Here is a 26,406-nt window from a genome sequence, read left to right as displayed (position 1 = left end):
ATAAGCTTATTTTTAGCGAATTCACAAACTCAAGACTTCAAGGCCATCATGGATATAAAACGTTTTTTGAAAACAACGAAAGGATGGAAGGAACATAGTAAAGTTTTGGAGTTATTTTAGATGGGCTACAACAAGGTAGGCAAAATGGTGGTGCTTGTCAAAACCTTAGCGCAGCTGGAATAATGCTTATAGGCTGATGTTAAAGCGCACACAATGTTTAAAGCCATACACAACGGTAAATTGGAACAAAACTAAAGGTAACTTTAGCCTTTGTAGGGCTGTATAAAGTTGTCCAAATTAATAGGCGTTGTTTTTGTAAAGATATTGCATGTAGATGTACTATATAGGCTACTAATTTTTTAGTTGACCAATGCACGAACAAAGCCGGGAAACGGACAAATATTATCAAGGCTTTGAATGTTTCCATCTGTGAACAGGGTGTCTGTAGATCGGTGTGCATAGCATTCATTTCTGCAGGCCTGTGGCCATGCATGCGCCCTTAAAATAGCATCTGAATTTGCGCCACTGACTTTAGTCTGTGGCGGAATTGTTTTCTGAAACTGCAAAATATCAACAGAGACCGTTTGCGCTGGAATACGCCCCTTCTTTTCGCTGAAACGGCCCCGTGGGCGCACATGTACCTGTGGAGGGAAAATTCCAATATGCGCTGACTGCAAAATAGGAAAGACAAAAGCGCGAGTATACAAAGTCAATTGCGCTGGTGTGCAAAATAGAACCCTGAATCTCATTCATAGTGACCATTGGGTCCTTGGTTACCTGTCTGACCAAGGCCCTTTGTTCCGGATTACTCAGTTTGGCTGAGCGGCCAGATCTAGGAAGACTGTTAGTTGTTCTAATCTTTTCTAGTTGAGAATAATGGAGGCTACCGTGCTCTTGGGCACTTTCAATGCTGCAGAATTTTTGTATCCTTGCCCAGATCTGTGTCTTCACACAACCCTGTCTCGCAGGTCTACGGACAATTGTCTCAACCTTGTGGCTTGGTTTTCACTCTGACATACACCATCAACTGTCCTAATAATGGCCAATGAATTAATTAAGGCACAGGTGGACTCTAATCAAGTTGTAGAAGCATCTCAAGGACCATTGATAGAAGTAGGATGCACCAGTGCTCAATTGCAAGTGTCATAACAAAGGGTCTGAATACTTGTGTAAATGGAATATTTCAGACTTTCATTTTTTATAAATTTACAAAACACTCCAAACACCTGTTTTTTGTGGAGTGTTGGAGTATTGTGTGTAGATTGATGAGAAAAAAAACGAATTGAATCCATTTCAAGATGAGCCTGAAATATAACAAAATTTGGAAAACTTGAAAGGGTCTGAATACTTTCCGGTTGCAATGTATCTACTACTTGAGGATAATGATACACATTGGTGGATACACAATGGTCTATTTAATCGAGGGTTTCTCCCCCGGGATATCTAAAAAAAATGAGCTGTTGAATACACAATCATGAGAAGGAAAGAGCAGCAATCTTACCTCTCTCAATCTCTAAGGACAAAAATAGCCTAATTCTTAAACATCAACTTTTTATCCAAACTTTAATGCGCAGCCTACACATTTGTAACCTGACTCTCGCCAGATGAATTTCGTTCCACTCAGCTTCACTCACATCCATCTGGGACCTCTTCCATTGAGAGTGATTTCTGCACCCGATTTTATGGTACAGCCAATCAGGACGCAGGGCGGGAGTTTCATAGATGTGACATAGCGTAAAAACGACTGTGAGACTATTATCAGCGTCACGGGTTGGCTTCGATGTGAGTGGTTAAAGTAGCACGTCAATAGATGACGGACAAGTGGCTTATGCAATCATATGCAAGCATTTTTTGATTAGGCCCAGCCTTCTGAAGCAACACTCCAATGGATTGGTCCCAGATGGATGAGTGGAGCTAGGCGGAACGAAATTCATCTGGCGAGAGTCAGGTTAACACATTTGGCCTTCAAAATCATATTTCTAGGTCGTTTTACAGTAAGATATGTCTATGAGCGTGTCTCATTTCAGGGGCTACATGGTTCTAAGGGCAGATTCATAGACCGGTTGCGTCATAGTAGCGCGACTAGTGCTGTCCCATTTCGTGGGCTCCTTCGAATTCGGCCGACAAATCCACCATTCTTTTCCCTGAAACGGAGTGCGCATTGGGTGTATGCTTCGCGGCCTACCTGGTCCCCCAAGATTCGATACGTTTATGACGTTTCATTCAAGACATGGCGAGACAGTCGGCAGAGCCTACACATGTAAACATTTAATAAACGGTTTAATAACATTTAAATTAAATGATTTTAATGAAATGAATGGGTTTCAATGTGAACTATGGTTAAGCTATGTAGCCGATTTCCTTATCAAACCTAAATTTAGAACCACTTTCTAAATAAATCTGTTCAAACATTTCAAATTGAAATGATTTATCAACAAGTCATATTAACATGCTCAGATATGATCACTGGTTAGTAGTCTATTAGGCCTACTATATTTTCCACGAGTAGGCTACTAGAAGACCGTTAAACAACACATTTAAAGAAACTAGTTGATGGCATTTTGCATAAAGGCTATAATTAGTTCAAGGGAGGATTACATCCACCAAAGGTTTATTAAAGCGTCTGTTTGTGACATCTAGCTTACGGACGGATAATAACAAACTCATTTTGATAAATTATTAATTTGTCCATTAGCAAAGCAGTAAATACAGTAAATACCGCCTCTGATTTTATGTGGCAAAGGCATGTGGTCATGATGCTTTGTGCATGATCGAGATAATGAAAGACATCTAGCCCTACAACAACACAGCACAACAAGAGATGAAAACCTCTGCTAAATGGATGCTCAGCAGCTGAACCACAAATATTGTAGCGTGGCTCGGACATGCTGACAGGGAAATGTGTTACTGTTATGCTTACCTTCATGCAGTGCATTATGGGAGAAATGTATGGCTAAGATACTGGGTAAGCTTCCTAATGTTATGTGTTAATCACCGGTGAGTGACTTGTAATGTATGTGTGTAAACTAGCCGGCTGTTGTGTTGTCGGGATGAAAGGGTTTATGTTACGGGATGCCACCCAGGTTGTGTAGTATAGCCACTGGGTATAAGCTGACCCATTCCAAGTTGTATGTATTGTTCTCTGTAAATGCTGGTAATAAACTGCCAAGAAAGCAAGTATTCTTTGCCTCGTCACAAAATATTTGTCAACGTTGCAGTTGGAAAAACGTGTCGGTCTAGAAGCCAGGTCAGTTAACAAGTAAGATGAAGTGCAATATGATACATTCAATCAGATATGTCTGCAAACGACCATTAGCTACAGTCCCCACCATAAGTTACTCAACCGATCACAGCTGTCTGGCTATAGGCTACGTTATTCTGCCGTCCTAGCCAGGCTTGTTGATATTCCCTCCTAAGTTTTTGAAATTAGTCTACATGTCAGCAATCAGGGAAAGAAATTACGCTGCCCGTGCCCACCTACCTCTTTAAAGTTTGGTTTTAACCAGGCTAGAAAGAAAAAGGCCAAGGCTACTCACATGAATATGCTCCAACTCCCTTAGAAATCGCCATCTCTTGAAAAGTAAAGCGACACTTGTGTGATTGCTTTTTAGCCGGTGGGTGAACAAATTATTTAAAATTGGAGATGGACGAGGCAGGCAAAGGCTATATGGGCATGTACCCTCCTATCACATTTTTGACTAGTCTTATAACAAATTAATATTGACAGATGCCGCAATTAATTCCTTGATAACAATTCATTTGCATTGTAGCCTGAATGTTGTTCTTAGGATAAGTGTCTGCTAAATGAATCAATGTAAACATGCTAAATGATAGGGAAAGGAGCAGCAGCTAAAAAAAAACTCAATCCTTTTAGTTTGGAAGGACTTGCATAATTGTATATCTTTTTAATAATTCAAATAGATTGATGATTGCTCTCACTCAGTTAGCCTAGTTCATATTATTGTAACCTATACATAAAACGTAACACGTTGATCCCCCACGTTGAAAGGATGCTTTTCACGAACATGAGTTAGAAAGATCAGTAGGCCTACTCGGGCTAATGACGTAACAGATCCATTCTTTTAGGCTAGACCGTCCCATTTAAAAAAACGTTGGTCCAGCCAGGTCCGGTCTATGCGGTCACAGAAGACCAGTGCTAGGTAGCACGAATGCTCCGAAGCATCCGGCCCCTGAAATGAGACAAGTCCTATGAGTGATAGATAAGAGGTGGGATGATTACGTATCCGGTTTGATAATTCATTAATCCTGATTTAGTGACAGAAAGTTCAAATAGTCCAGCGTTGGATTTGTCCAGGGGAAGGGAGTTGTCGAGGGGCATGTGGTGGGTCGGCAGACGGGCCAGGAATCCGGGCAGAGTTGTCATAGGCAGGTGATGGGTCGCTAGGCTGTACGGGCCAGGAATCCAGATAGGGGGACAGTAATAGGGCAGTCGAGGATGGGACTTCAGGTGAGAAGGGTGAGAGGAGGGCCAACACACAGATGGTTGATGACTCGTGATGATATACCTCACAAGTGAGGTACAGTAAAAGGGAAGAAAGAGAAATGTAGAGTGGGTTAGTATTACTCAAAAAATCAAAATTGTTAATGTCAATAAGTAATCAGTGGTACTATATATTGTTACAGTATACCATAGTCATGGGCGGATTATGAATTTTTGGGCCCCTGGGCCCAGATGTATTAAGGGCTCCCCACTAATTGTCGTATATGTGGGAGGGGGGGTTTGGGGTTCCTTCCCCAGAAATGTTTTAATTTTTTTGATGTGATTTCCTGTATTCTGGTGCATTTTGGGGATTGCCAATACTAAATTCAATCAGATTCATAGCCTACATCCTGATTTGTTTATATTGAGGCAATGATTCCATGCAAAGGCTTGGGCTTCAGGGCCCCCTGACCCCTTGGGCCCCTGGGCCTGGTAGGCCCGTGCAGTCCATCCCTGACCATAGTGAGAATAGGCAAGAGAGGGAGAGTTGAGGGAGAGAGAAGGGGAGAGAGGAGACGGGGGGGGGGGGGGTTGTACGGCGTGACACATGAAAAGTCCATGACAGCACTATGCTATAGCAGCATAACTAAGGCATGGTGAGGGGTAGTCAACACCAGCGCAGGTATGGTCAGTGACCACCATCGCACGCGCGACTGAGGTGCCAGTCACACGAGGACTCAGCAGGGTGGTCCATTCCAAAAATCCCTGAGGTGGGTGAAGTTCCACACCGCACCATACCTAACTATGGGAGGCAGTAAAGAGGTATGTTTTAAGTCTAGACTTAAAAATAGGGAGGGTGTCTGCTAGTCGAATTGAGGAAGGGAGATTATTCCAGAGGAGGGGTGCGCGATAGCTGAAAGCTCTGCCTCCTACTGTAGTTTTTGAGATTCTTGGAATTACAAGAAGGCCAGTATTCTGTGATCGTAGCGGTCTGGGTGGGTTATATGGGACTAGGAGATCTTTAATATATTCTGGTGCCTGGCCATTAATGCCAGGATAGGGGAAATATGTTCATATTTTTTAGTTCTAGTGAGTGTGCGAGCAGCTGCATTTTGTATAAGCTGTAAGCTCTTTAGACAGGTGTTATTGCAGCCAGCGTATAGAGCATTGCGATAATAAATCCTTGAGGTGACAAAAGCATGGATTCATTTCTCAGTGTCTGGTAAGGATAAAGACTTCCTTATCTTTGAAATGTTCCTTAAATGATAAAACAGATTACCAAAACTTCATTTTATGTGATTACTTAGTCATAGGTCTTGGTCAATTGTAACTCCAAGATTTTTAACACTTGTGGATGAGGATAGTCGAAGATCAGTAAATGTAGCCTGTGATGAGGATAGGATATGCCTCATCTTTTTAGGACCTAAAACCATGACTTCTGTTTTATCGGAGTTCAAAAGCAGGAAATTATTTGTCATCCATGTCTTTATGTCTCTTATACATGTGTCAAGTTTGGCTAACGGAGTTAATTCGTCAGGTTTTATGGAAAGGTATAGTTGTGTATCGTCTGCATAAGAATGAAATTTAATGCCATGTTTCCTAATTTCTGAGCCTAGAGGAAGCATATAGAGAGAAAATAACAGGGGCCCTAATACTGAGCCTTGAGGCACCCCATATTTTACCATAGTCTGGGTAGACGGTTTATTGAATTTCCCCATCGGGATCAATAAAGTATCTATCTATCTATCTATCTATCTATCTATCTATCTATTGTGAACCTGTACAAATTGTCTGCGGTTAGAAAGGTATGATCTAAACCAAGCAAGTGCTGAGTCTTTAATGCCTATCGAATGTTCAAGTCTGTGGAGTAGTATGTTGTGGTCTATGGTGTCAAAGGCAGCACTGAGGTCCAGGAGGACCAATATTGATATATGTCCATTATCGGCAGCGATGAGGAGGTCATTAAAAACTTTAACTAAGGCTGATTCAGTACTGTGGTGAGCTCTGAAACCAGACTGATATAATTTTATTCATATGCAAGAAGGTACCAATTTGTTTCGACCAGAGTTAAGGCAGAAAATAAGGCACCACCAACCCAGCACCAAACTCTGAGCGCGGTAAACAAAATAGTTTTTTAAAGGCAGTAAATGCTCCCGTTAAGAACCAAACCAGATTTTGTTCAAATCTACACACCCATATGGCTACTGAAAAATGTAAGGTTAATTTATCAAATTAAGATTGAGCTTGGTCTGGTCAATTAGATTGAGCTTGGTCTGTGATAGCCAGACTAGGATTGTTTCAAAGTCTGGATGAAATGTTTTGTGTGTCTATTGGAAGCTGGTGATATGGCACAATGGTGGTTTGTTGTAGGGTTTTCATAATTATAGTCGACTAGTCGATTAACATCCAGCTTGACTCATCGTCACTGACCCCAACTAGATCGGCACATAATCTGGGTGTCGTAATTGATGACCGACTTAACTTCTCTGAATCCCTGTTGACCAAGCCATAGAAGAAATGGTGAACAAAGACACCCAGACAGCTGGAGGGACAAAGGGATTCAGCTTGAAGCCAGGAGCTGTGATTAAATATTGTGGCCTAACAGCCAAGTACAGAAGCATGTTCCCTGACAGCTGAGAGACTTGATAAGTCAAGGCAGTTCCAACCTGTCCCATCCAGATCAATAGGGTCCGAGGATCAAAAGAGATGAAGATGTCAAGTCTCAAGTCTTGATCTTATGGAGAGTAACCATCTTTTAAATTCCTTGACAAGATGACCAAACAAGACCTGAAAACATTCTCCAATATCAACACAAAAAGATCTTATGGAAAGAAAGGTCAGGATGTTGTTCTAAAGGCTGACAGAAACCTGTTCAGTCACATGATCCTTGTAGCTAAAAGCAGGAAGGTCAATATGAGGGATGTTCTTGCTCACTCATGGGCTCTGGCAAATGCTGATGGGACTTGTCAGAGAACGTGAAAATAATGTGTCTCCAGCAGAACACACCCCAACCCCATCTATCTGCATCATTGACGGTATGAGCCTTATTCGATATTCAAAAATAATTAAAAAACAAAACCTTTACACAGGTGGAAAAGTCAAACCATTATAGCGGTAGTAGCCCGCATCTAATATAGCCTAAAGCTATTTGTGCAGGGTCACTGTTGAAAAACCTTAAACTTTCTGCCAATGGGTCAAAACCGATGAGCAAAACACCAGCGGAGTGCCCAGGCTACACCCCCAGGGAGCAGACAGCACTCCACTCTGGGACATTCTTTCTCAATCAATGCAACATTTGTGGATGGATTTGAAATGTAGCCGAATCTAATGTTTTATTCTGGTTTGATTTATTGTAATGTTCCTGAGTTAATGTCCTCCTGTGCATCGGAGACTTTAACTCGCTCCAGCTGTCACCTCGGAATGACTTCAAATTGTGCTTTCAATGTAGCCTATCTGCGGCCTACAGTTCGTGTTTATTTTCCAGACGCAGTGGGTGGTTGTCATTAGCCTATATTAATTGTGAGCAATTATTGAAGTTATGAATCTGTTGCGGTAACCACATTTATTGCACGACATGAGATTCAATTATGAATAGCCTATGCCCAACACGATATATCTGAAACATGTAGCCTAAGCTACCAAGCCGCAAGGTTTGTATATCACTTAAGATTAAGTATAATTTTTGATCCCATGAGGGAAATTTGGTCTCTGCATTTAACCCAATCGGTGAACTAGTGAAACACAGTGAGCACACACAGTGAGGTGAAGCACACATTAATCCAGGCACAGTGAGCTGCCTACTTCAACGGCGGCGCTCGGGGAATGAGTGAGGGGTTTAGGTGCCTTGCTCAAGGGCACTTCAGCCGCGGCCCACTGGTCGGGGCTCAAACCGGCAACCCTCCGGTTATAAGTCCAGAGTGCTAACCAGTGGACCACGGCTGCCCTTAAATGACCAGCAATGTTCAATTAGACCAGGTTAACCTATTTCACTTCTGTGTCCCCGTTTCCCAAACCACATTTGCTGATACGAACTTCTGCTGACAGAAAATTAGGCTGCATTTCGTGTGGACATCATAATGCAGTTTAAGGCAGATTTATGCTTCTTACTTGTGAGCCTACGTGAGTCAGCGGAAGTCATTCTCACGTTCTCCTTTACATTAACAAGGCACAATTCCTCCAACTCTAGCCTCGCCTTTTAATCAATGCCTTCATCTTTTTTCCCCCTTTTCAAAAAGTGTGATATTCATACTCAAGTCATGCGCATTCTGTCTCCCTGTACTTTGGAGACTCCTCTGCAGCTCCAGCTGAGGAACAGTGGTTGTCATTAGCCTATATTAAATGTGAACGATTATCTGAACGATGATATGATAATACTGCTATGATGATACTGCTTTTATTGCACAACTGTGAAATAGGCGATTAGGCTATTAATCGGCTACAAGGTGCTCCGATGCGTCCGTCCACGCCGTCAGCCAATAGAAATCCCTATGGTTTGCTACTAGACGTACAGGCTGAGCAAATTAATTTGCCGCCGCTAGGGTGCGTCTAGATTTCTAGGCTACTGTTTCCCACCTTGTCTGAACCTTTCCCACCTTGTCTACAATTCTGAGTTTTCTTTATAAACCGTGTCTCTTCCTCGCTCGCTAGTGAAGAAAGCTCGACTCCGCTGGATGTTTTATATAGGAAGCGCCCCTATCGGTGGACCTTATCATTACAATAAGGATCCTGTTCAGATTCAGATGTGGTAAAAACCATGTGAAACAAACATTTAATGACATTTCAAAATTGATTCGCGGGCCGCATTGAGTGAGGAGGAGGCCGCGAGTTGCCCATCCCTGCATTAGTTAGTTGTGCACTGTTTCCCGCTCAGTAGTAAGGTAACAAATTGCCTACTCCGATGGGTTTTGGTTTTTTTGCCAATGTTCTTGTCGCCCTCCCAGAAGATGCACGCACACACACACACACTCACACACACACACTAATACCGGCAACTCAGTTTAATTTAATTAAGAATGCACTTGCTACCGCAACATTTTCAAAGGCTGATTTTCCTTTTTATTCTGGGGAATATTTAGTCATTTATTTTTAGCTCGTATAAACGGCCTGATTGTAAATAGAAAAGCAAAGTATCATCTAGGCCTAGGCTAAATAAGAGAATATAGGAATCTTTGCTCACACACTGTAGGAACTGTAATGTGATTACTGACGTGTTACACCCAACTCTGCTCAGCTACGAGTAGCCTTGAGAAAGAATCTCCTGTGTGTAAATTTACTCCAAGTTGGCCTACCCCAAAAAACTGCATGACAGTAGTCTATTTCTATTTATCTGTAAAATAACCATGCATTTGTTCAACTTTATGAAGCAGAATTACGCAGGCTATTTGGAATGCACACATTTTGTTTGCGCAAGAGAGAGAAAAGACAGCGCACGCGATTTTCGGGGGGGTTAGGGGGTTGTTATCTGGCCCCTGCACTTTGAAACTCGTTCTGGCGCCCCTGCTGTCTTGCCTTCCAGTCCCATCTATCAGAAATGTGGGACACAGAACCGTATACATTCTCTTGACATCACTAAACTGGTAAGCTCAATTGATTCAGTGTGTGTGACAGCCTAATTGGCTTGCACACCTTCACAGGGTGTGACACGGTCAATGCATTCGCTGTTCGAAGGACGCTGAATATCCTGAAGATGTTCAGAAAGGACCCTTCCTGCCAAAAGACTTTCAGTGAACTAGGAAAGTCATGGAATGTAACTGATGATCTATTCAAGAAAACTGAGCAGTTTACCTGTTGCATGTACGTAGCTAATAGCAGCACACACTACAAAATGGGATGCACTTAAATTTACGCTAAATTACCCCTGAAAACGTACCAAAACCACTTAATTTACCGTAAAACTCCAAATAATAGCCCGGGCTTTTATTTTCCCAAATCGCCAAACTGCACCGGCTAGTGTTAGAGACAGGCGTCTATATGAGACAGGCCTTTAATTCCCTTTACACAAAACTTTTCCTCTGCAAAGATGGAAAATATTATCGAATTAATTATTGCAAACACACTGAATGTCTACCTATATGATTAGGCTATCTGATGACAATTACGGATCATCATTCATTTAGTGTTGAGATGTTGTTCATTGAGTGAGATATAGTAGACCTAAGATCCAAATAGCGGGGATAGCCAGAACAGATGAACCACGTTTTAATTAAACGTAATTTACAAAGAGATCGTATCACACTGAAAGCTCATATTTTGTCACTAGCAAATAGCCTATATCGGTCCGTTCAGGAATTATTTAGGCAAAAGTGGAACGTGCTTAATGTTTCATTCTCCCTCCTTTTCGGCACGAATGAAACAGCATGAGAAAGCATGAACCATATTGTTTCTCCCGTTTTGTATTTGCCAAATTTGACAACAGTCTACATTCAAATCACTACTTCCAGGCGCGCGGGAACATATTTTTGACCAGGGGTGAATACGCCATTTCAGCGCCGTGTATGAGTAGCTCTAAAAGTGAGAAGTTTTATAATGCCCTGGGCAGCCACATTCCACTGCAGCTATGCGCAGCACTTGCCACTCCGACTCATCAATAAAAACTGTGCGCGCACACACCAGTCCCATAGAAGCGCACTTGACTTTGCACCATTAACCTATTTCAGTATATAGCCCATAGAATGTCCGTAGACGGGCTCTGATATAGCCTAGTCTGAGGTAAATTCCTTTTCTGACTTCTTTCTCTTTATCGCCATGGCATTTAGAATAAAGAATAACGTTCGCGAACCGTTCTGGTTTTGTTGCCAGCATAAAAACAAGCTTACCATCGGCCTATCCGCAAATTTTAAACACAAGGGATGAATTGAATGATGACAAAGTCGGACATATAGGTATAGTTCATATTGAAAAAAAAGTTATACAATTTGGAACTCTAGCTTTTCCCCACCGCAGTCTTTTAATGCCATCTGATCATAACGTGCACAGTGTGCGCCATACTTAAGCCCAAATCACACCCAAGATTCGCGACAATGAGCAGCAACTTGATGCAACATTCTAAAACCTTGCAACTGTGAACAGACATGGTGAATGCTTTGCGACGGCTTGCAACGACGTGCAACATCTAATTCACACTGCTGTAACCTCCTTTCTGTAACGGTTTCATGTCATTGCGAATCTTAGGTGTGAATTGGGCTTTAAACAGACGATCTGATGGGTTTTAGAAGATTAAATACAACCCGAAACTAAAAAAAAAGACCAGGCCTCTACTGGAGACCGGCCTTTAAACCAAACCTGTAGCCACGCCAGGCGTTTAAAAGAGACAGGTGTCTCTTTGGGACTCGGCGATTATTTGAAGTTTTACGGTATATTAAATGGCCCTTACCGTAATTTGTAAAACAGGCCTCTAAATGTTAACCTTTACATTTTGTGAGTGTGAAACCCCTTAATCTTTCATTTAAGGTGACAAGTCAGGGGTTCCCTTTATTTGTTGTGATTAAGGGGATAATTACACTGCGCTGGGATTAGTGTGTGGTTTTTAATATATTTGACTGTCTTGTAAATCTTTTCTTCTATGAAGTGCCGTTCATATATTTTTTCAGAACTTGAGCCCATCATGCAGTCACCAGGCTGGAGTGGCACCCACATTGATAAAGGTAATGGACCATCATGACTGCTGTAGTGGTTAGACTGCCTAGGAGTGATAGGCAGTAGGGCTGCACGATATATCTAAAATCTATAGTTATCGCGATATCAACTTGTGATGGACATACCGCAAAGATTAGGCTACTTAATTTTCGATAAATGTCGATACATTTTCTGTGCCTTGCGCATTCCATACAGTCTATGGTGTATTCACATTCTGAATGTCAACATATTTTACCAAACCGATGCTGTCATGCTGCCCTAGATGCAGGAGCTAAGTCGTGATGGCTGAAGATATTGAGTCGAGCGAGGTAGGCTACAAGGAATTGGTGACTAAAAGGAAAAGCACGTCTGTTATATGGAAATATTTTGGTTTTATGAAGGTGTTACAAACACAGCGCCACATGCGTCCTTCTCCATTGTGATAAAATAAACAATTTCTTTCGTTATCGTTATAGGATCAGAAGATATCTGTCACTGTAAGGCTTGTATTTCATGATTTGCATTTAGCAAAAGCCCCAGACAGCAGCAGAGAGATCATCAGGATTCGTTATTTGTAAAAGTTGTTTAGCCTTCTTCGTTAGCCTGGACTGTGCGATCGCAGCCCCTTACTTTCACTTTCCGCTGCCCTCGTAGTCGGCATCCCGGTAGCCTAATAACGTGGGATGCGCAGCGTATGAGGTTACAGACTGGGCTACTTCAGATTTTAGATGAGTGACCGCCGCGATATAGCTTTTTGCTAAGCCCAGCGAAGGCTAGCAATGTGGAATATTCCGCTGGTTGGTACACAAGTGTGCAGATTGGCTTTCTATCCGTCTTTTACAAGGATTTTCTTGGAGCAGATCTTCCGCACAACTTCGATAGCCTAGTCAGTAGGTTTGCTGTCCTTGCTGTCCACTTTCATCAGGCCATATATAGCCTAGGCTACATAATATTTTATATTGTTTATGTAGAAAATTATACATTTATTTATGTCATTATACATTAACCCCCCCCCCCCCCCCCCAACCCTACAGGCTAGCAGCAAGTAGAATGGAGAAAAACATAAAATATTTAAATATCGCAAGTTATATCGTTATCACAGTACTCAATAATGTTTTCGCATATTGCATGTTTTCCTAATATCGTGCAGCCCTAATAGGCAGATGTGACTTTGTGTTTAACAAAGTTTTCTTCAAAATAACATGAATGGTATGTTCTAGAGTCTTCATGATATGAGTACAGTGAAGGGCCAGCTGGTGGTTCTGGAATGTCATCTTCGTGGAACACCCCCATTACAAGTCCTTTGGTACAGAGAAGATGAGCAGATTGTGGACTCTGCAGATTTTCGCATCTTAAGAAAGAGTAGGTGACAAAATCACCATGTGACAATCTAAATACTGAAATATTGCAGAACCTGTACATTTACTTTTATGTATATTCATTTTGCCTACCTTCATACTCCTGAACAAATCCAGTTCAACCATTTATGTAATATATAGTATTTTTGGTAACACTTTCTATGAAGATCATTGTTATAATGAGTTATGCAAAAATTCATAACACCATATAATGTGATCATCAGAATCAGAATCAGTTTATTGTCCAGGTTTGCGTAGCCTAAACAAACAAGGAATTTGACTCCGGTTAATCTTTGCTCTCAAAGTACAACATATAAGAATAAAAAATTAAAAAAACATAAAAAGAGTAAAAGAATAAAAACAGAACAAGAATAGAATGAAGGGCAGTAGAATATGTACGACGGAGTATTAGGGCCACACATGAAGAAAAAAAATATTTTTGCCATGGCGAGATTAAACTCGACATGTTGACTTTAAAGTCGCCATGTCGACATTAAACTCGACATTTCGAGAATGAAGTTGAAATAGCATATCTACTTTAATCTCGGCGTATCGACTTTAAAGTCGACATGCTGACATTAAACTCGCAATACAGTTTAAACATAGCCTACACCAGTGGTCTCCAACACGGTGCCTCCAACACGGACGGCTATGAGGCGTCCCCAGGGCACTTTCTAAAAATAGCCAACAGGTCGCCTGCAGATCACGCTCTAAAAACACGCTCCATTGTGAAGTTTTCAATAGATATTTAAGTCTAGACCAGAACCATTTTAAGAATGTATGTAGCCATACATCTGTAACATTAAATTGATATTGGTGATACCTTACAAATTGTAGCTGCGTTAAATTGTAGCCTTTGGCTCCAAATCCGTTTCCCATTCAATCTTTAAACAACAACGGAAGCGGAGCGCATACACGCTGCTCGCACGCATAGACAGTAAAGGGGGAAAAAACTTGCTTGTCTGGTGTAGCCAATGGAAGCATATCTTTGCAAAAGTTCTGTGGCCATTCCATGTTCGTCAAATACGGTTCTTGCATGATTGTTCAAGGACTGAAAAACAATTGCTTTAGCTCACAGGCCTTTTCTCCTCCGTAGGCAACTGCCGTATAATAGCGCTGAAAATGTTATAGCATGCATGACTGAGCAGGACTGTGCATTACCCTTTTTTGTCAGATCATGGATCATTTCAGGTGTGCAATAACTTTAAAAGGAGTTTTCATATGTTTGGGTGGTGTGGGCGATTACTATTGAAATGTTAAAACCGAATTGTCCACTGAAATCAGAACCCCTGAATTCATAATGGTGGGTGGGTATAAATTGGGTACAAATTGTAACCCAAATTATTAATTGCACAAAAAGATAGTTTTTTTGTAAAAAAAAAAAAAAAATAGATTAGATTCCCCATGCAAACTTTGAAATGAACAAACTGAACAAAAATGTTGGTAGTGTTGCATAGGTTATTGATATTAAATATATAAAGACGTATAGGCCTGCACAATATTGATAATTTAAAAGTAAAAATCACATAGGCCTATTATTTAGGAGGACTACCCTCGCAAAAAAGGGGTGAGGGTATGTTTGTTTTAAATGAGTAGCCCTCCATATGATTTTGGGTCTTCAGGTAGCCCTCATTCCCAAAAAGGTTGGAGACCCCTGGCCTACACAGTTTAAGCTATGTAGCCTACACTAACACACAATATGTTACATGAATAATGGGCTTCAAATAGGTGTTATTTCAGATAGATTGCAGATATTCAGATAGATTGCGTCTTGTCTGTTAACTCATTGCCGTCATCGTGAAGTGCTGTATCTCGTGGTTATGGAAATATATGCACTATGCCGTTTAGGCTATATAGCTAGAATAATACATGTATCCAATGATATAATGTTTCTATACAAAATGTTATTTCACTCTGTTTTACGTGGGTAAGGCCACCGCACATCCAAATAACTGCCCTTCATGACCCACAGGCCGTCACTCTCCATAGGTTAACATGGCAAAACTCATTTTTATAAAACTGCTTTTCCATGTCTCACCTGCAATAAATATAGGAGGCTATAAACACAGGTATAGCATAAGCATATATACTATTTTGATCCCGTGAGGGAATATGTGTGCATGTACTTTATTTATGCACTATGTGTGCATATGTGCACATGTAGGTTACTAGCCTAGTATGTGGGGTGGTCGGGAGGACCGCTTCATTCGTCCCTCCATAGACATTCAGCAATAGGCTGTTTTGCATCCATTACAAACAAGCAATGTGAAAGTCTAGGATTGGGGAGAGCGCCTAGTATGCCTAGTCTAGTGCATAAGCCTTTAGATGAAAAACACTCTTTAATAATAGGCCTACAATAAATAAATAAACCGCTAATGACGTTTAGGCTACTTTTGACCATCGCATTTATCGCTTGTAACTCCGTGATAAGGACCTAACAGGAAAGTATTTGGCTGAGCAACGGAGGTTAATATGTTCTATGTTTTGTCCACATGATATAGGCCTATGTACGACGGAGTATTAGGGCCACACATGAAGAAAAAAATATTTTTTGCCATGATGAGATTAAACTCGACATTTCGAGAATAAAGTTGAAATATCATGTCGACTTTAATCTCGACGCGTCATATTTTGAGAATAAAGTTAGTTTGGAGAGAGAACGACCGCTCGGGACGATTGAAAGGGAGGACGAATGAAACATTGCAGTTTTCTTCGAGTGCAACAATGATTAGACATAGGCCTACATCATGTGGACAAAACATAGAACATATTAACCTCCGTTGGTCAGCCAAATACTTTCCTGTTATCATGGTGGCGATAAATGCGATGGTCAAAAGTAAACGTCATTAGCGGTTTATTTATTTATTGTAGGCCTATTATTAAAGAGTGTTTTTCATCTAAAGGTTCAACTTCATGCTTATGCACTAGACTAGGTATACTAAGTGCTCTCCCCAATCCCAGACTTTCATATTGCATGTTTGTAATGGATGCAAAACAGCCTATTGCTGAATGTCTATGGAGGGACGGATGAAGCTGTCCTCCCGACCAGGTAACCCCATATATTCTAAGTAAATGCACACATATTCCCTCATGGGATCAAAAGAATATAGGCCTATTATACTTATACATATCTGTGTTTATAGCCTCCTATATGTATTGCAGGTGAGAAATGGAAAAGCAGTTTTAGAAAAATGAGTTTTGCATGGTTAACCTATGGAGAGTGACGGCCTGTGGGTCATGAAGGGCAGTTATTTGGATGTGCGGTGGCCTTACCCACGTAAAACAGAGTTAAATAACATTTTGTAGCCTACTATAGAAACATTATATCATTGGAAACATGTATTATTCTAGCTATATAATAGTGCATGGTAGCCTATAACCGCGAGATACAGCACTTCACGATGACGGCAGTGAGTTAACAGAAGACGCAATCTATCTGAATGTCTGCAATCTAGCAATCTATCTGAAATAACACCTATTTGAAGTAGGTCTATTATTCATGTCACATATTGTGTGTTAGTGTAGGCTACATAGATTAAACTGTAGGCTATGTTTAAACTGTATTTCGAGTTTAATGTCGGCATGTCGACTTTAAAGTCGACACGTCTAGATTAAAGTAGATATGATATTTCAACTTTATTCTCGAAATGTCGAGTTTAATCTCGCCATGGCAAAAATATGTTTTCCTTCATGTGTGGCACTAATACTCCATCGTAAATATGGCTATGTATAAGAATAAATGAAGAGCTCTTTTCCAAAACACGATAAATGCCTTTTTTTTTTTAATTGAGTTTGTCATGTCATTTTGCTGTGTACTGAACCTATTCACTGCTCCATCAACGTTTCATGCCAAATCGGCATTTTTCCCTGTTACAATGTACTGCAAGATACAGTTTCTTTGCAAACCACGATAAGCGCCGAACCTATTTTTAGCCTAACCGTGATACATCCTCTCGACTAATCAGAATTCAGTGAGCGCTCTACGCAATCCAACATGGCGGCACTCTGAACAGAGGTTTGTTTAATTAATTCGGCAACATGAGTGCTTTAAACTATGTAAACAGTTTTGATGGCCTCGATGAGCCAGTGAGACCTACACCTGAAAACGCCGACTAGACCATGAAAATCACAAAAAACAACAAAAAAAGAAGGTTCGTCACTCGGGTGGCGCATTGATACCAACAGTTTGATGTCAACACAAAGCTGCTGCCAAAGGTTTCTGTCAGGCTGAGCGGCTGTTGCCGGACGATCTAATGAGAAACTTTGAATATTTTTATGAAAAGCCAAATAAGGTTGACCAGGACCAGGCAATACTTCATCTCCTGGACATCACACAAGTGGCAAGAAAGCGTCCGAAAGTCCAGGACGTAAACAGACAAAAAGGCCGGAGCGGATCTGTCAAGTACAGTCTTAACCATCCGGAGAAGGTGCCAGTTTGCAAGGCGACCTTCATCAAAGTGTTTGGTGAGTAGGCTACAACTTTTGTTTCAGAATTGGCTAGTTTAATACCGTAAGTTGTACGTTATAAGTTGTAATACGTTGTACCTTATAAGTTGTAATACATTTCAGGCCTAGTGTTGATAGTGCAAAAGTAGCCTACAAAATGTGGCCAGTAAACAATGCAGGGATATGTGCAAAGCTGTGCTTGTTACATGGTACAGTATGTCATTGCTATAGAGCAGGGCTAGGGCTAGGAGCTGTGTGTGTGTGTGTGTGTGTGTGTGTGTGTGTGTGTGTGTGTGTGTGTGTGTGTGTGTGTGTGTGTGTGTGTGTAACTCCTAATGGCTTTGAGGTTAATAAAAACTGTAGGGCATGATTGACGAGAGAGAGATAGTGAGGCTGTAGGTCATCTTTAAAGAGGAGAGAGGGAGAGAGGAGGGAGAGAGAGAAACGTGAAATAAATCCCTTTGCTCTCAAAGAGAGAGAGAAGTGTGTGTAAGGTGATATGTTAAGCAAAAGAGGTTTCTAACCCCTGCTAAGGAGAAATAGGGAGGGAGTAATAGCAAGTTAGTTGTGTGTAATTCTATTTATTTCATACTGACTCCAATGTATATGATAATCTAAATAATTTACTTTCACAGGCATCAGCAAAGACTGTGTGTCCCGGGTGGCTCCATATTATGCGGAGACTGCTGAGGCTCGCCCAGAGAGAAGGGGTGGTGCACGACACAGTGAGGAGCATGCAAGGAGAAGGCAACTCATTGTGGAGCACATACAGTCTTTCACCTGCAGGACCAGTCATTATGGCCGGAGAGGTGCACCAGGCCGCAAGTATCTCCCCAGTGACCTGAATGTGCACAAGATGCATGAGCTCTTTGAGGCTCAGAGCCATGCTCAAACCAGCTATTCCCTCTATTATTCAGTGTTTTCCAAGGAATTCAATCTTGGCTTCGGCCACCCAGCTACAGATGCATGCGCTGATTGTGCCAAGTACAATTTCAGGATTACAGACCCAAACCTTACTGACACAGAGAAGAGGATGGAATCGGCATCATTCATCTAGCATCGTCGCAGAGCGCGCGTTTTTTATGTCATGTTAGGCAGGGTTGCTGAAGGTCATGTGACCTCTGTTTTGATATGATGCAAAACCTGGTCCTTCCAAAAACCGCGATAGGACAGGCCTATTACTCACGGCAGATGTATCTGTATCTGTTTGGGTGTGGTTGTGCACCATGGTGAGAACAGTTACCAGGCAAAAGATGATGTCCATCTCTATGTGTGGCAGGAGAATGAGGGTAGCAAAGACAGCAATATGATTGCTTCTGCGCTGAATGACTGTCTCAACTTCAGGACAAAGTCAGCAGATCCAGGGGGCTTCGGCTGTTCAGCAACTCTTGTTTTGGGCAGAACAAGAACATGAGCATGGTGTCCATGCTGATGGAACTTCGGCAGCTTTTCCCCAACCTTGGCATAGAGCACACCTTTCCAGTACGGGGCCACAGTTATCTCTCTGCAGACCGAGTCTTTGGCAGAATTGAACAGAAGATCAGGAAAATGGACACAATTCTGCTAACACAGGAATACCATGCCATACTGCAGCAATTCGGCAACGTTTATGTTTATGGCTTAGACTGGGAGGCGTTTGATTACAGGTCAGCTACAAAAGACTGTGTTAAGGCTCAGTGGAGCTTTAAAATCAGTGAAGCACGAATGCTTGACTGAGTACAAACAAGGTGGGTGTAAAGATGACTTACAATGGGGAGTATTGTTTCCATAGTGTGTTAAAGCGGAGCAAGCAGTGGGCTGACCTGAAACCTGAGGTACTTCCAAAGACCAGACAGCAAAAAAGAGTGATGTGCTGGCACTATTAGGAGCAATAGGTGTGTCTGATGCTGTGAGGGCTTTTTATGATGATGCACTGTATCAGGTGACTGACAATGCAGGCCTGAGTGATGAAGATCCATACTAGTGGATCTCTCTCTCTCTCTCTCTCTCTCTCAATCACTCCCACACACACACAAACATGCTCTCTCTCACACACACACAAACACGCTCTCTCTCTCTCTCTCTCTCTCTCTCACAGACACACACATGCTCTCTCTCACACACTCACGCTCTTGAAACTTTACTAGAAAATTACTTTGAATGTACAGCATTACTAAATGACTATTGAATATTGTTATCATTACTTTTAATGCTGAAGTGATGAAGATCTCTCTCTCTCTCGCTCTCTCTCTCAGTCACTCACTCACTTACTCACTCACACACACACACACACACACACACACACGCCACGTTCTTGACACTTTACTAGAAAATTAATTTGAATGTATTACTAAATGACTTGCCTATTGAATATTGTTATCATTATTATCATTACTTTCAATGCTGAAGTGATGAAGATCATTCTCTCTCTCGCACTCTGTCCTCTCTCTCTCTCACACACACACACACACACAAACATTACTCTCTCTCTCTCAAACACACACACACACACAAACATTACTCTCTCTCTCTCACATACACACACACAAATGCTCTCTCTCTCACACACACACTCTTGACACTAGAAAATTACTTTGAATGTACAGTATTACTAAATGAATTGCCTATTGAATATTGTTATCATTACTATCATTACTTTCAATGCTTAAGGTGATGAAGATCTCTCTCTCTCTCTCTCTCTCTCTCTCTCTCTCTGTCCTCTCACACACTCAAAGCACATCTCATCCACACACACACTATGTGATTTTTTAAAATGTAAAACGGACAATGGTTCAACTTGTTATGAGTTCCGACACTTTATTACTGACTGACTTACCTAATGAACATTGTTAACATTATTGAATATTTTTAATAATTGTTTTTTTTTTTCCATGCATATTTAGTGGACAAATTGGTCCTACTTGTTACAGGTTTGACACTTTACTAAAAATGACTCTGATGTATTACTAAATAACTTATTGAATATTGTTGTTATTACTATCATTACTTGTTTCAGGTTCGGCACTGAATGACTATTGGCCTAAATGTGTTACTAAATTATTTGAATGTATTTTTAACATTGTTGTATTTAAGGACTGGTATTTGTATGTGTGTTATTTCTAAATTATTTGTTATGTGGTCGACACATTCTTTTTATTAAAATATTATTATTTAATATATATTGCTTTTATATATTTCATGCATTTGCACTTATTTGATTTATATTCATTTATAGTATGAGTCCCTGGTTATATGTTGTTAAAAAAACGACAAACCATCAATTTTTGGAAAAAATGGATGGATTTATAGCGTTTTGAAAAAAAATAAAATTAACTTTGAATTTATCATCAACAATATTATTGTTTGATTTAATAATCATTGTTAAACATGTTCATACTGAGCCAAAAAAACATTTTAACAGGATAAATTGCCAAGTCGTGGACACCTCAACAGACACTGGCAAGATGCAATATACAGTTGAAAAGAGGGTGGGAATAGTGCAATATCAGTATAGACTGAGGTTTAAGACTAGATATAAATATAGTGCAAGGCAGTTCAGTGCAATGATAATGTATTAATAACAATATTGTAACTGTAAGGTTAAAGTACACATGAGGTAGATGAGCAGAACAGTGTTGATTGACTTTGTTCAGTTTAAGGGTGGGGGCTGTTTCTGAGTGTTCAACAGAGTGACTGCTTGGGGGAAGAAGTTGTCTTTGTGTCAGCTGGTTTTGGCAAACAGTGCCCTGTATCGTCTACCAAAGGGAGTTTGAACAGTTTGTGACCAGGATGTGAGGGGTCTGTAGAGATTTTTGCTGCCCTTTTCCTGACCCTGGACCGGTAGAGGTCCTGGATGGAGGGAAGGTCAGCTCCAATGATCCTCTCTGCAGCCCTAATTGTCCGTTGCAGTCTGTCCCTGTCCCGTTTGGTGGCTGACCCAAACCAGGCAGTGATGGAGGTGCAGATAACAGACTGAATGATGGCTGAGTAGAAAGTGGTCAGCAGCTCCTTAGGCAGATTAAACTTTCTTAGCTGTCTCAGGAAGTATAGACCTCTCCGGAATAAGTCCCGCCTCCTAAACAGCCGTGTCCACCCAACTTCCGGTTGTCAAATGACTATGGGAAATAACATGCCGTTTTGATCAAAAAATCCAGTGGAAACTAGATGGCAGAAGTGTGTAGGCCAATCGGCCCACCATTTTTTTCTACTTCGCCACCTACAGATGTTTGACAGGTATGATATTTCGAAACGCCATGTTATTTCCCATAGACATTCGGCGCCCGGAAGTTGGGTGGACATGGCTGTTTCGGAGCCGGAACTTATTCCGGAGAGATCTTTAACCTCTGCTGGGCCTTTTTCTGGATAGTGTCAATGTGGAGAGACCATTTTAGGTCCTGTGAAATGGTTGATCGCAGGAACCTAAAGGAATCCACTTTGGACACTGTGTTGTTCTGAATCCACTGTCATCTCCACAGTCTTCTTGGGGTTAAGCTCCAGGTGGTTCTGACTGCACCACTAAACCAGCTGTTCTACCTCCTGCCTGTAAGCAGACTCATCACCATCCTGGATCAAACCAATGACGGTGGTGTCATCTGCAAACTTCAGGACACACCCCTGTGGGGCGCCTGTATTGATGGACTGGGTTTTGGATGAGATGCTCCCCAGTCTGACATGCTGCTGCCTGTCAGTCAGAAAGCTGATGATCCACTGACAGGTAGAGGCAGGCACTGACAACTGGGTGAGCTTCCGATGTAGAAGTTCAGGCATGATGGTGTTGAACGCCGAGCTGAAGTCCACAAACAGGATCCTGGCATACGTCCCTGGGGAGTCGAGGTGGTGCAGGATGAATTGCAGTCCCATATTGATGCCATCATCCGCCGACCTGTTTGCCCTGTAGGCAAGCTGCAGGGCGATCAGCAGGGGTCCTGTTATGTCCTTATGACTAATAAAATTATATAATAATTATAATAATTAATTATTTAATTATTAAATGCATTATGAAGATTGCTATGAAGTCTCATGCTTGTTTGTAAATTATTATAATTATTGGTGTTATGAATGCATGCACAACTCTACAACCGTAGAAAGTGTTACCATATTTTCTTTACTATTATGGTCAAATTAGGGTCATGTGAGATACAGGTCATAAGAAATATAATTTTGCTATTGTGTTTTGTTAATTGTTGCATCATATTTGTTTTTCTGAATTTATGTCTTATTTCTCTTTTCATCTCTGTTAGAAGCTAGTTCAACTTCTGTACCAGGTAAGTGGCCAAATGACAACAGTAATGACTAAAATGGCATGTTGAAGTTTATATACAGAGGGTTCTTCAGATGTTCAAGCTTTTCAGCTGTTCATCAATACAGAGCTTGATTTTGACGGAGAAACAGTAAATAAGCCAACAGACAGGATTTTTTTTCTGTAAGGTGTTTTTTTTAACATACTGGGTACCCATTTATTGCTAATTCATCCAAAACTGACTAAAAGTGTCATGCTCCTTCCTACCCGTTATATAGCAGCATACAAGGTGTTCCAGGAGAGACTCCATTCTACTTATTGTAAGTTAGTGTGACATTGTGCAAGACAAAATTGTGGGTAGGGAGAAAGAGGTGGGGGTCTGATATAAGCTCTATGCACGACTCTATTTTGAATTCACTTGAACTGGGCTATCAACTTCCTGTTTACGTTAAAACATTGGCAAATATGACTTTTTTCTATAGTTATTGTCTTCAGGACCTCGTCTCATAGTAATGTATATCGACTTTGTGAAAATGTTGTGTGCCACTCCCTCCAGCAAACAGGAAAAGGGTTTAAAATGTTCTTAACCTTGATCAGGCAACTGATGTTACTGAACTGAGGGGTATTTCACAAAGGCATAATTAAGACATCCAAGATAAGTGATAAAGCGAGGTTTGACATAGCGTTGTCCGGTCATCCTAGCTCAACTCATTTCACTAACGCCAATCCACGATGAGTAGGAGCGACTATGTCAAGCCAGGTGTAAGTAATTCAGGATGTGTGGGTAATTTCTACTCCACGATTGGAATAAAAAAAAAATGCAGAAAATAGCATCATTCAGTGAACAACCGCTTTTCATACATTAACAATTAAGCCTTGGTCAAGGGCACTTCAGCCGTGCCTACTGGTCGGGGATCGAACGTCAACCCTTCGGTTACAAGCCCGAAGCCCTAACCAGTAAGCCACGGCTTCCTTATCTTGACACGCGACATCATTTGTATGACTCTGTATACCTTTATATTGGCTTTAGGCCAATTCAATATTAACCAAATTCGTTGAAAACAACTTCGGAAAAATTGCCCCTCCATTTCCAATCAACTACTACAGTAGGTTATTCATCAAACATTTCCACAAAAGAAGCAAACAAGTATGTTAATAATTATAAGGCTATCAAATTAAAATGATAACCATATGGAAGTAGGCAGACAATCTGTTATGTTTTTTTCAAGCAAATACATTTATTAAATAGTATATGAATGGAATAAAGCTCCTTAAAAATTCACACGGACGTCTGATTTAAATGACAGCTAGCTGAACCAATCAGATAGCATAATTACCATTAGAATTAACTAAACCTTGCAGAGAATAAATCCCCATGGTAACTTATGTGCAATCTCTATGTGAAACCAAGTCAAGGCTAAATCCATTCAGGATAACCAAAATATCCCAGCTTAATCCCTTCTAGGTTTTGTGAAATGATTGTCAAAGTTTTTTTTTTTTTTCCCGTCATCTACTTCCTGAATTTTTGGTCAACGATACCCGGGACACCGAAACACCGGTGCACATGAAATTTGATGGGTATGTAGCCCCACTAGACTTTTACGGAAAAATTTTGTTTCGTCCCCGGGGGCCACTCCCCCCCCATGCTGGGCCCCCCGAACCGCAAAAAAAGCTGTTTTTCCTAAAAAACTACTTGCACCGTGGCACTGAGGATGAGTAATCTTTTATGGTATGTTGGTCTCAAGGGCCCACATCAACCTGGCCCATAATCACTCATTTGTGATTTGCACCCCCCCCGGTAAAAAGTGAAAATGCAATATTATTCTGCTTTACTCGCCCCTATCTTCAGTTAAGATGTTCAGAACTGCACCAAATTTTATGTGTATGATTGACCTGGCATTCACTGGGGGTATGACAAGATTCGTAGAATTTCATCAATGGGGGGGTCTAAAAAAAATTAGGTTATGTGTACATTTAGTGACTGTACACTCATTGGCCTGTAGATGGCGGTGCACACATATACACATGCACACACACACAGGCACCCACATACTATCGGTATTAGAACGGCCGATACATAATTACAAATTCAGTAGGATTAAAAGAAAGCCAAATATTCATCATCATCATCATCATGGCTGCATTTCCAGTATTGGCGATAAGTAGTCGTTTGTCCACTAGATGGCGCATCGTTGCAGTGAGACGTAATTTTGTTGGAAGTTAAAAGTGGGTTGGAAAAACAATGGACGCTTCCTACAAGGACCGTAGCTTACCGCAGAGAGCGAAGGATAGGACGATGTTCACATGAAATGTAATTCCCATTTCTTCTTGAAGCCGAAATAAATCTGAGGATGTTTATCGGACATGCTTGGTTTTTACTGCAGGTACGCTAATCTTATAATATCAATTAGGGGTTTGCACGGCGTGTCATCAGATCTGGACATCGCCATATTGGAGATACTCGCCTCATTAGAAAGCATTAGGCACTGAAGTAAATCCCTATAATCGTCAAGGAAAATGGTTAATTATTGCCGTGTTTTAGGTTGTACCAATAGGTCAGACTGAGAAAAACATCTGGTGTAGGTATCGACTTCCAAAAGTTATTAAAAAACCAGGGAGAAGGGACAATAATGCCAGAAGTTATCAGAGGAAGGGGGCGCTTGTGGTTGAACTTGGTACTTCGTCTACCTCACCCAACTCATATGGATCTGCGCTGCCAATAATCCGTAATTTCTCGAAATATCGCGCCTTTTCTTGTGGTCCAAGTCCTGCCCTATATGCCTTTGCATCTTAGACGCATTTTGATGAGCTTTTCTGTTGTTTAGACACGGCTACAATCACGTAAGATATCCAAAGTGCATAATACTCCATTGTACTTCATTCACTGAGTATCGCCAATATGGCCGCGCGTGCTGGGTTACCATAGTTACCGGCCAGAACGAGACGTCGGTGCAAACCCCTAATAAGGACCTAGGTAATGTTACCGTCAGCGTTGGTTGAGGGATGGAGGCCAATTTGACTGATTGCATTTGTAGAAAACTATAAATGCGGTTATACCAAGCAAATTGATAGCAGCACTGTAATTGTATCTTTCGACTGTCATTTGTTGCACGTGCTACACAAATCATTCTGTACAATGGAAGATTTACCAACGTTACACCGGTCTGATACAGTTTTGCCTATACATGCATAAGACTGAGACGCCTGTTTATTTGTTTTAAGTGCGTGCAGGGTGTGAGAGGGGAATCAATGTGCTTTGACTCCAGCTTGGTAGTTGTAGTCTGTGAAATTAAAAAGCATGTGTGTGTGAAGTATCCAAACAATGACAC

The 26,406-nt window shown here is 41.2% G+C and overlaps 2 protein-coding genes across 6 annotated transcripts in view; both read left to right on the top strand.

The window, feature by feature from the left end:
• Positions 1-26,406, top strand: part of myot (myotilin) — a 208,189-nt gene that overhangs the window by 16,443 nt on the left and 165,340 nt on the right. For all 5 annotated transcript variants that reach the window (XM_042074328.1, XM_042074329.1, XM_042074326.1 and 2 more), the window contains exons 4-6: positions 12,031-12,084; positions 13,276-13,417; positions 23,079-23,102. In XM_042074328.1, the coding sequence (XP_041930262.1) occupies positions 12,031-12,084; positions 13,276-13,417; positions 23,079-23,102 (220 nt within the window). The remainder of the gene's footprint in view (positions 1-12,030; positions 12,085-13,275; positions 13,418-23,078; positions 23,103-26,406) is intronic.
• LOC121694269 lies at positions 17,396-20,979 on the top strand. Its single transcript, XM_042074332.1, has 2 exons — positions 17,396-17,877; positions 18,495-20,979. Exons 1-2 carry the CDS (start codon positions 17,667-17,669, stop codon positions 18,914-18,916), a joined length of 633 nt encoding a protein of 210 aa, XP_041930266.1. The 5' UTR covers positions 17,396-17,666; the 3' UTR covers positions 18,917-20,979.

The sequence above is a fragment of the Alosa sapidissima genome, chromosome 20 (assembly GCF_018492685.1).
Source record: "Alosa sapidissima isolate fAloSap1 chromosome 20, fAloSap1.pri, whole genome shotgun sequence".
In the NCBI taxonomy this organism is placed as follows: Eukaryota; Metazoa; Chordata; class Actinopteri; order Clupeiformes; family Clupeidae; genus Alosa; species Alosa sapidissima.
This window is presented reverse-complemented; position numbering and strand designations above follow the sequence as displayed.

What these genes read in the sequence shown, in the direction of transcription:
- LOC121694269 (XM_042074332.1), top strand. Translation starts at nt 17,667, where the DNA reads ATGAGAAACTTTGAATATTTTTATGAAAAGCCAAATAAGGTTGACCAG. An exon ending in GACCTTCATCAAAGTGTTTG is followed by an intron (nt 17,878 to 18,494) that starts GTGAGTAGGCTA and finishes TTACTTTCACAG; the next exon opens with GCATCAGCAAAGACTGTGTG.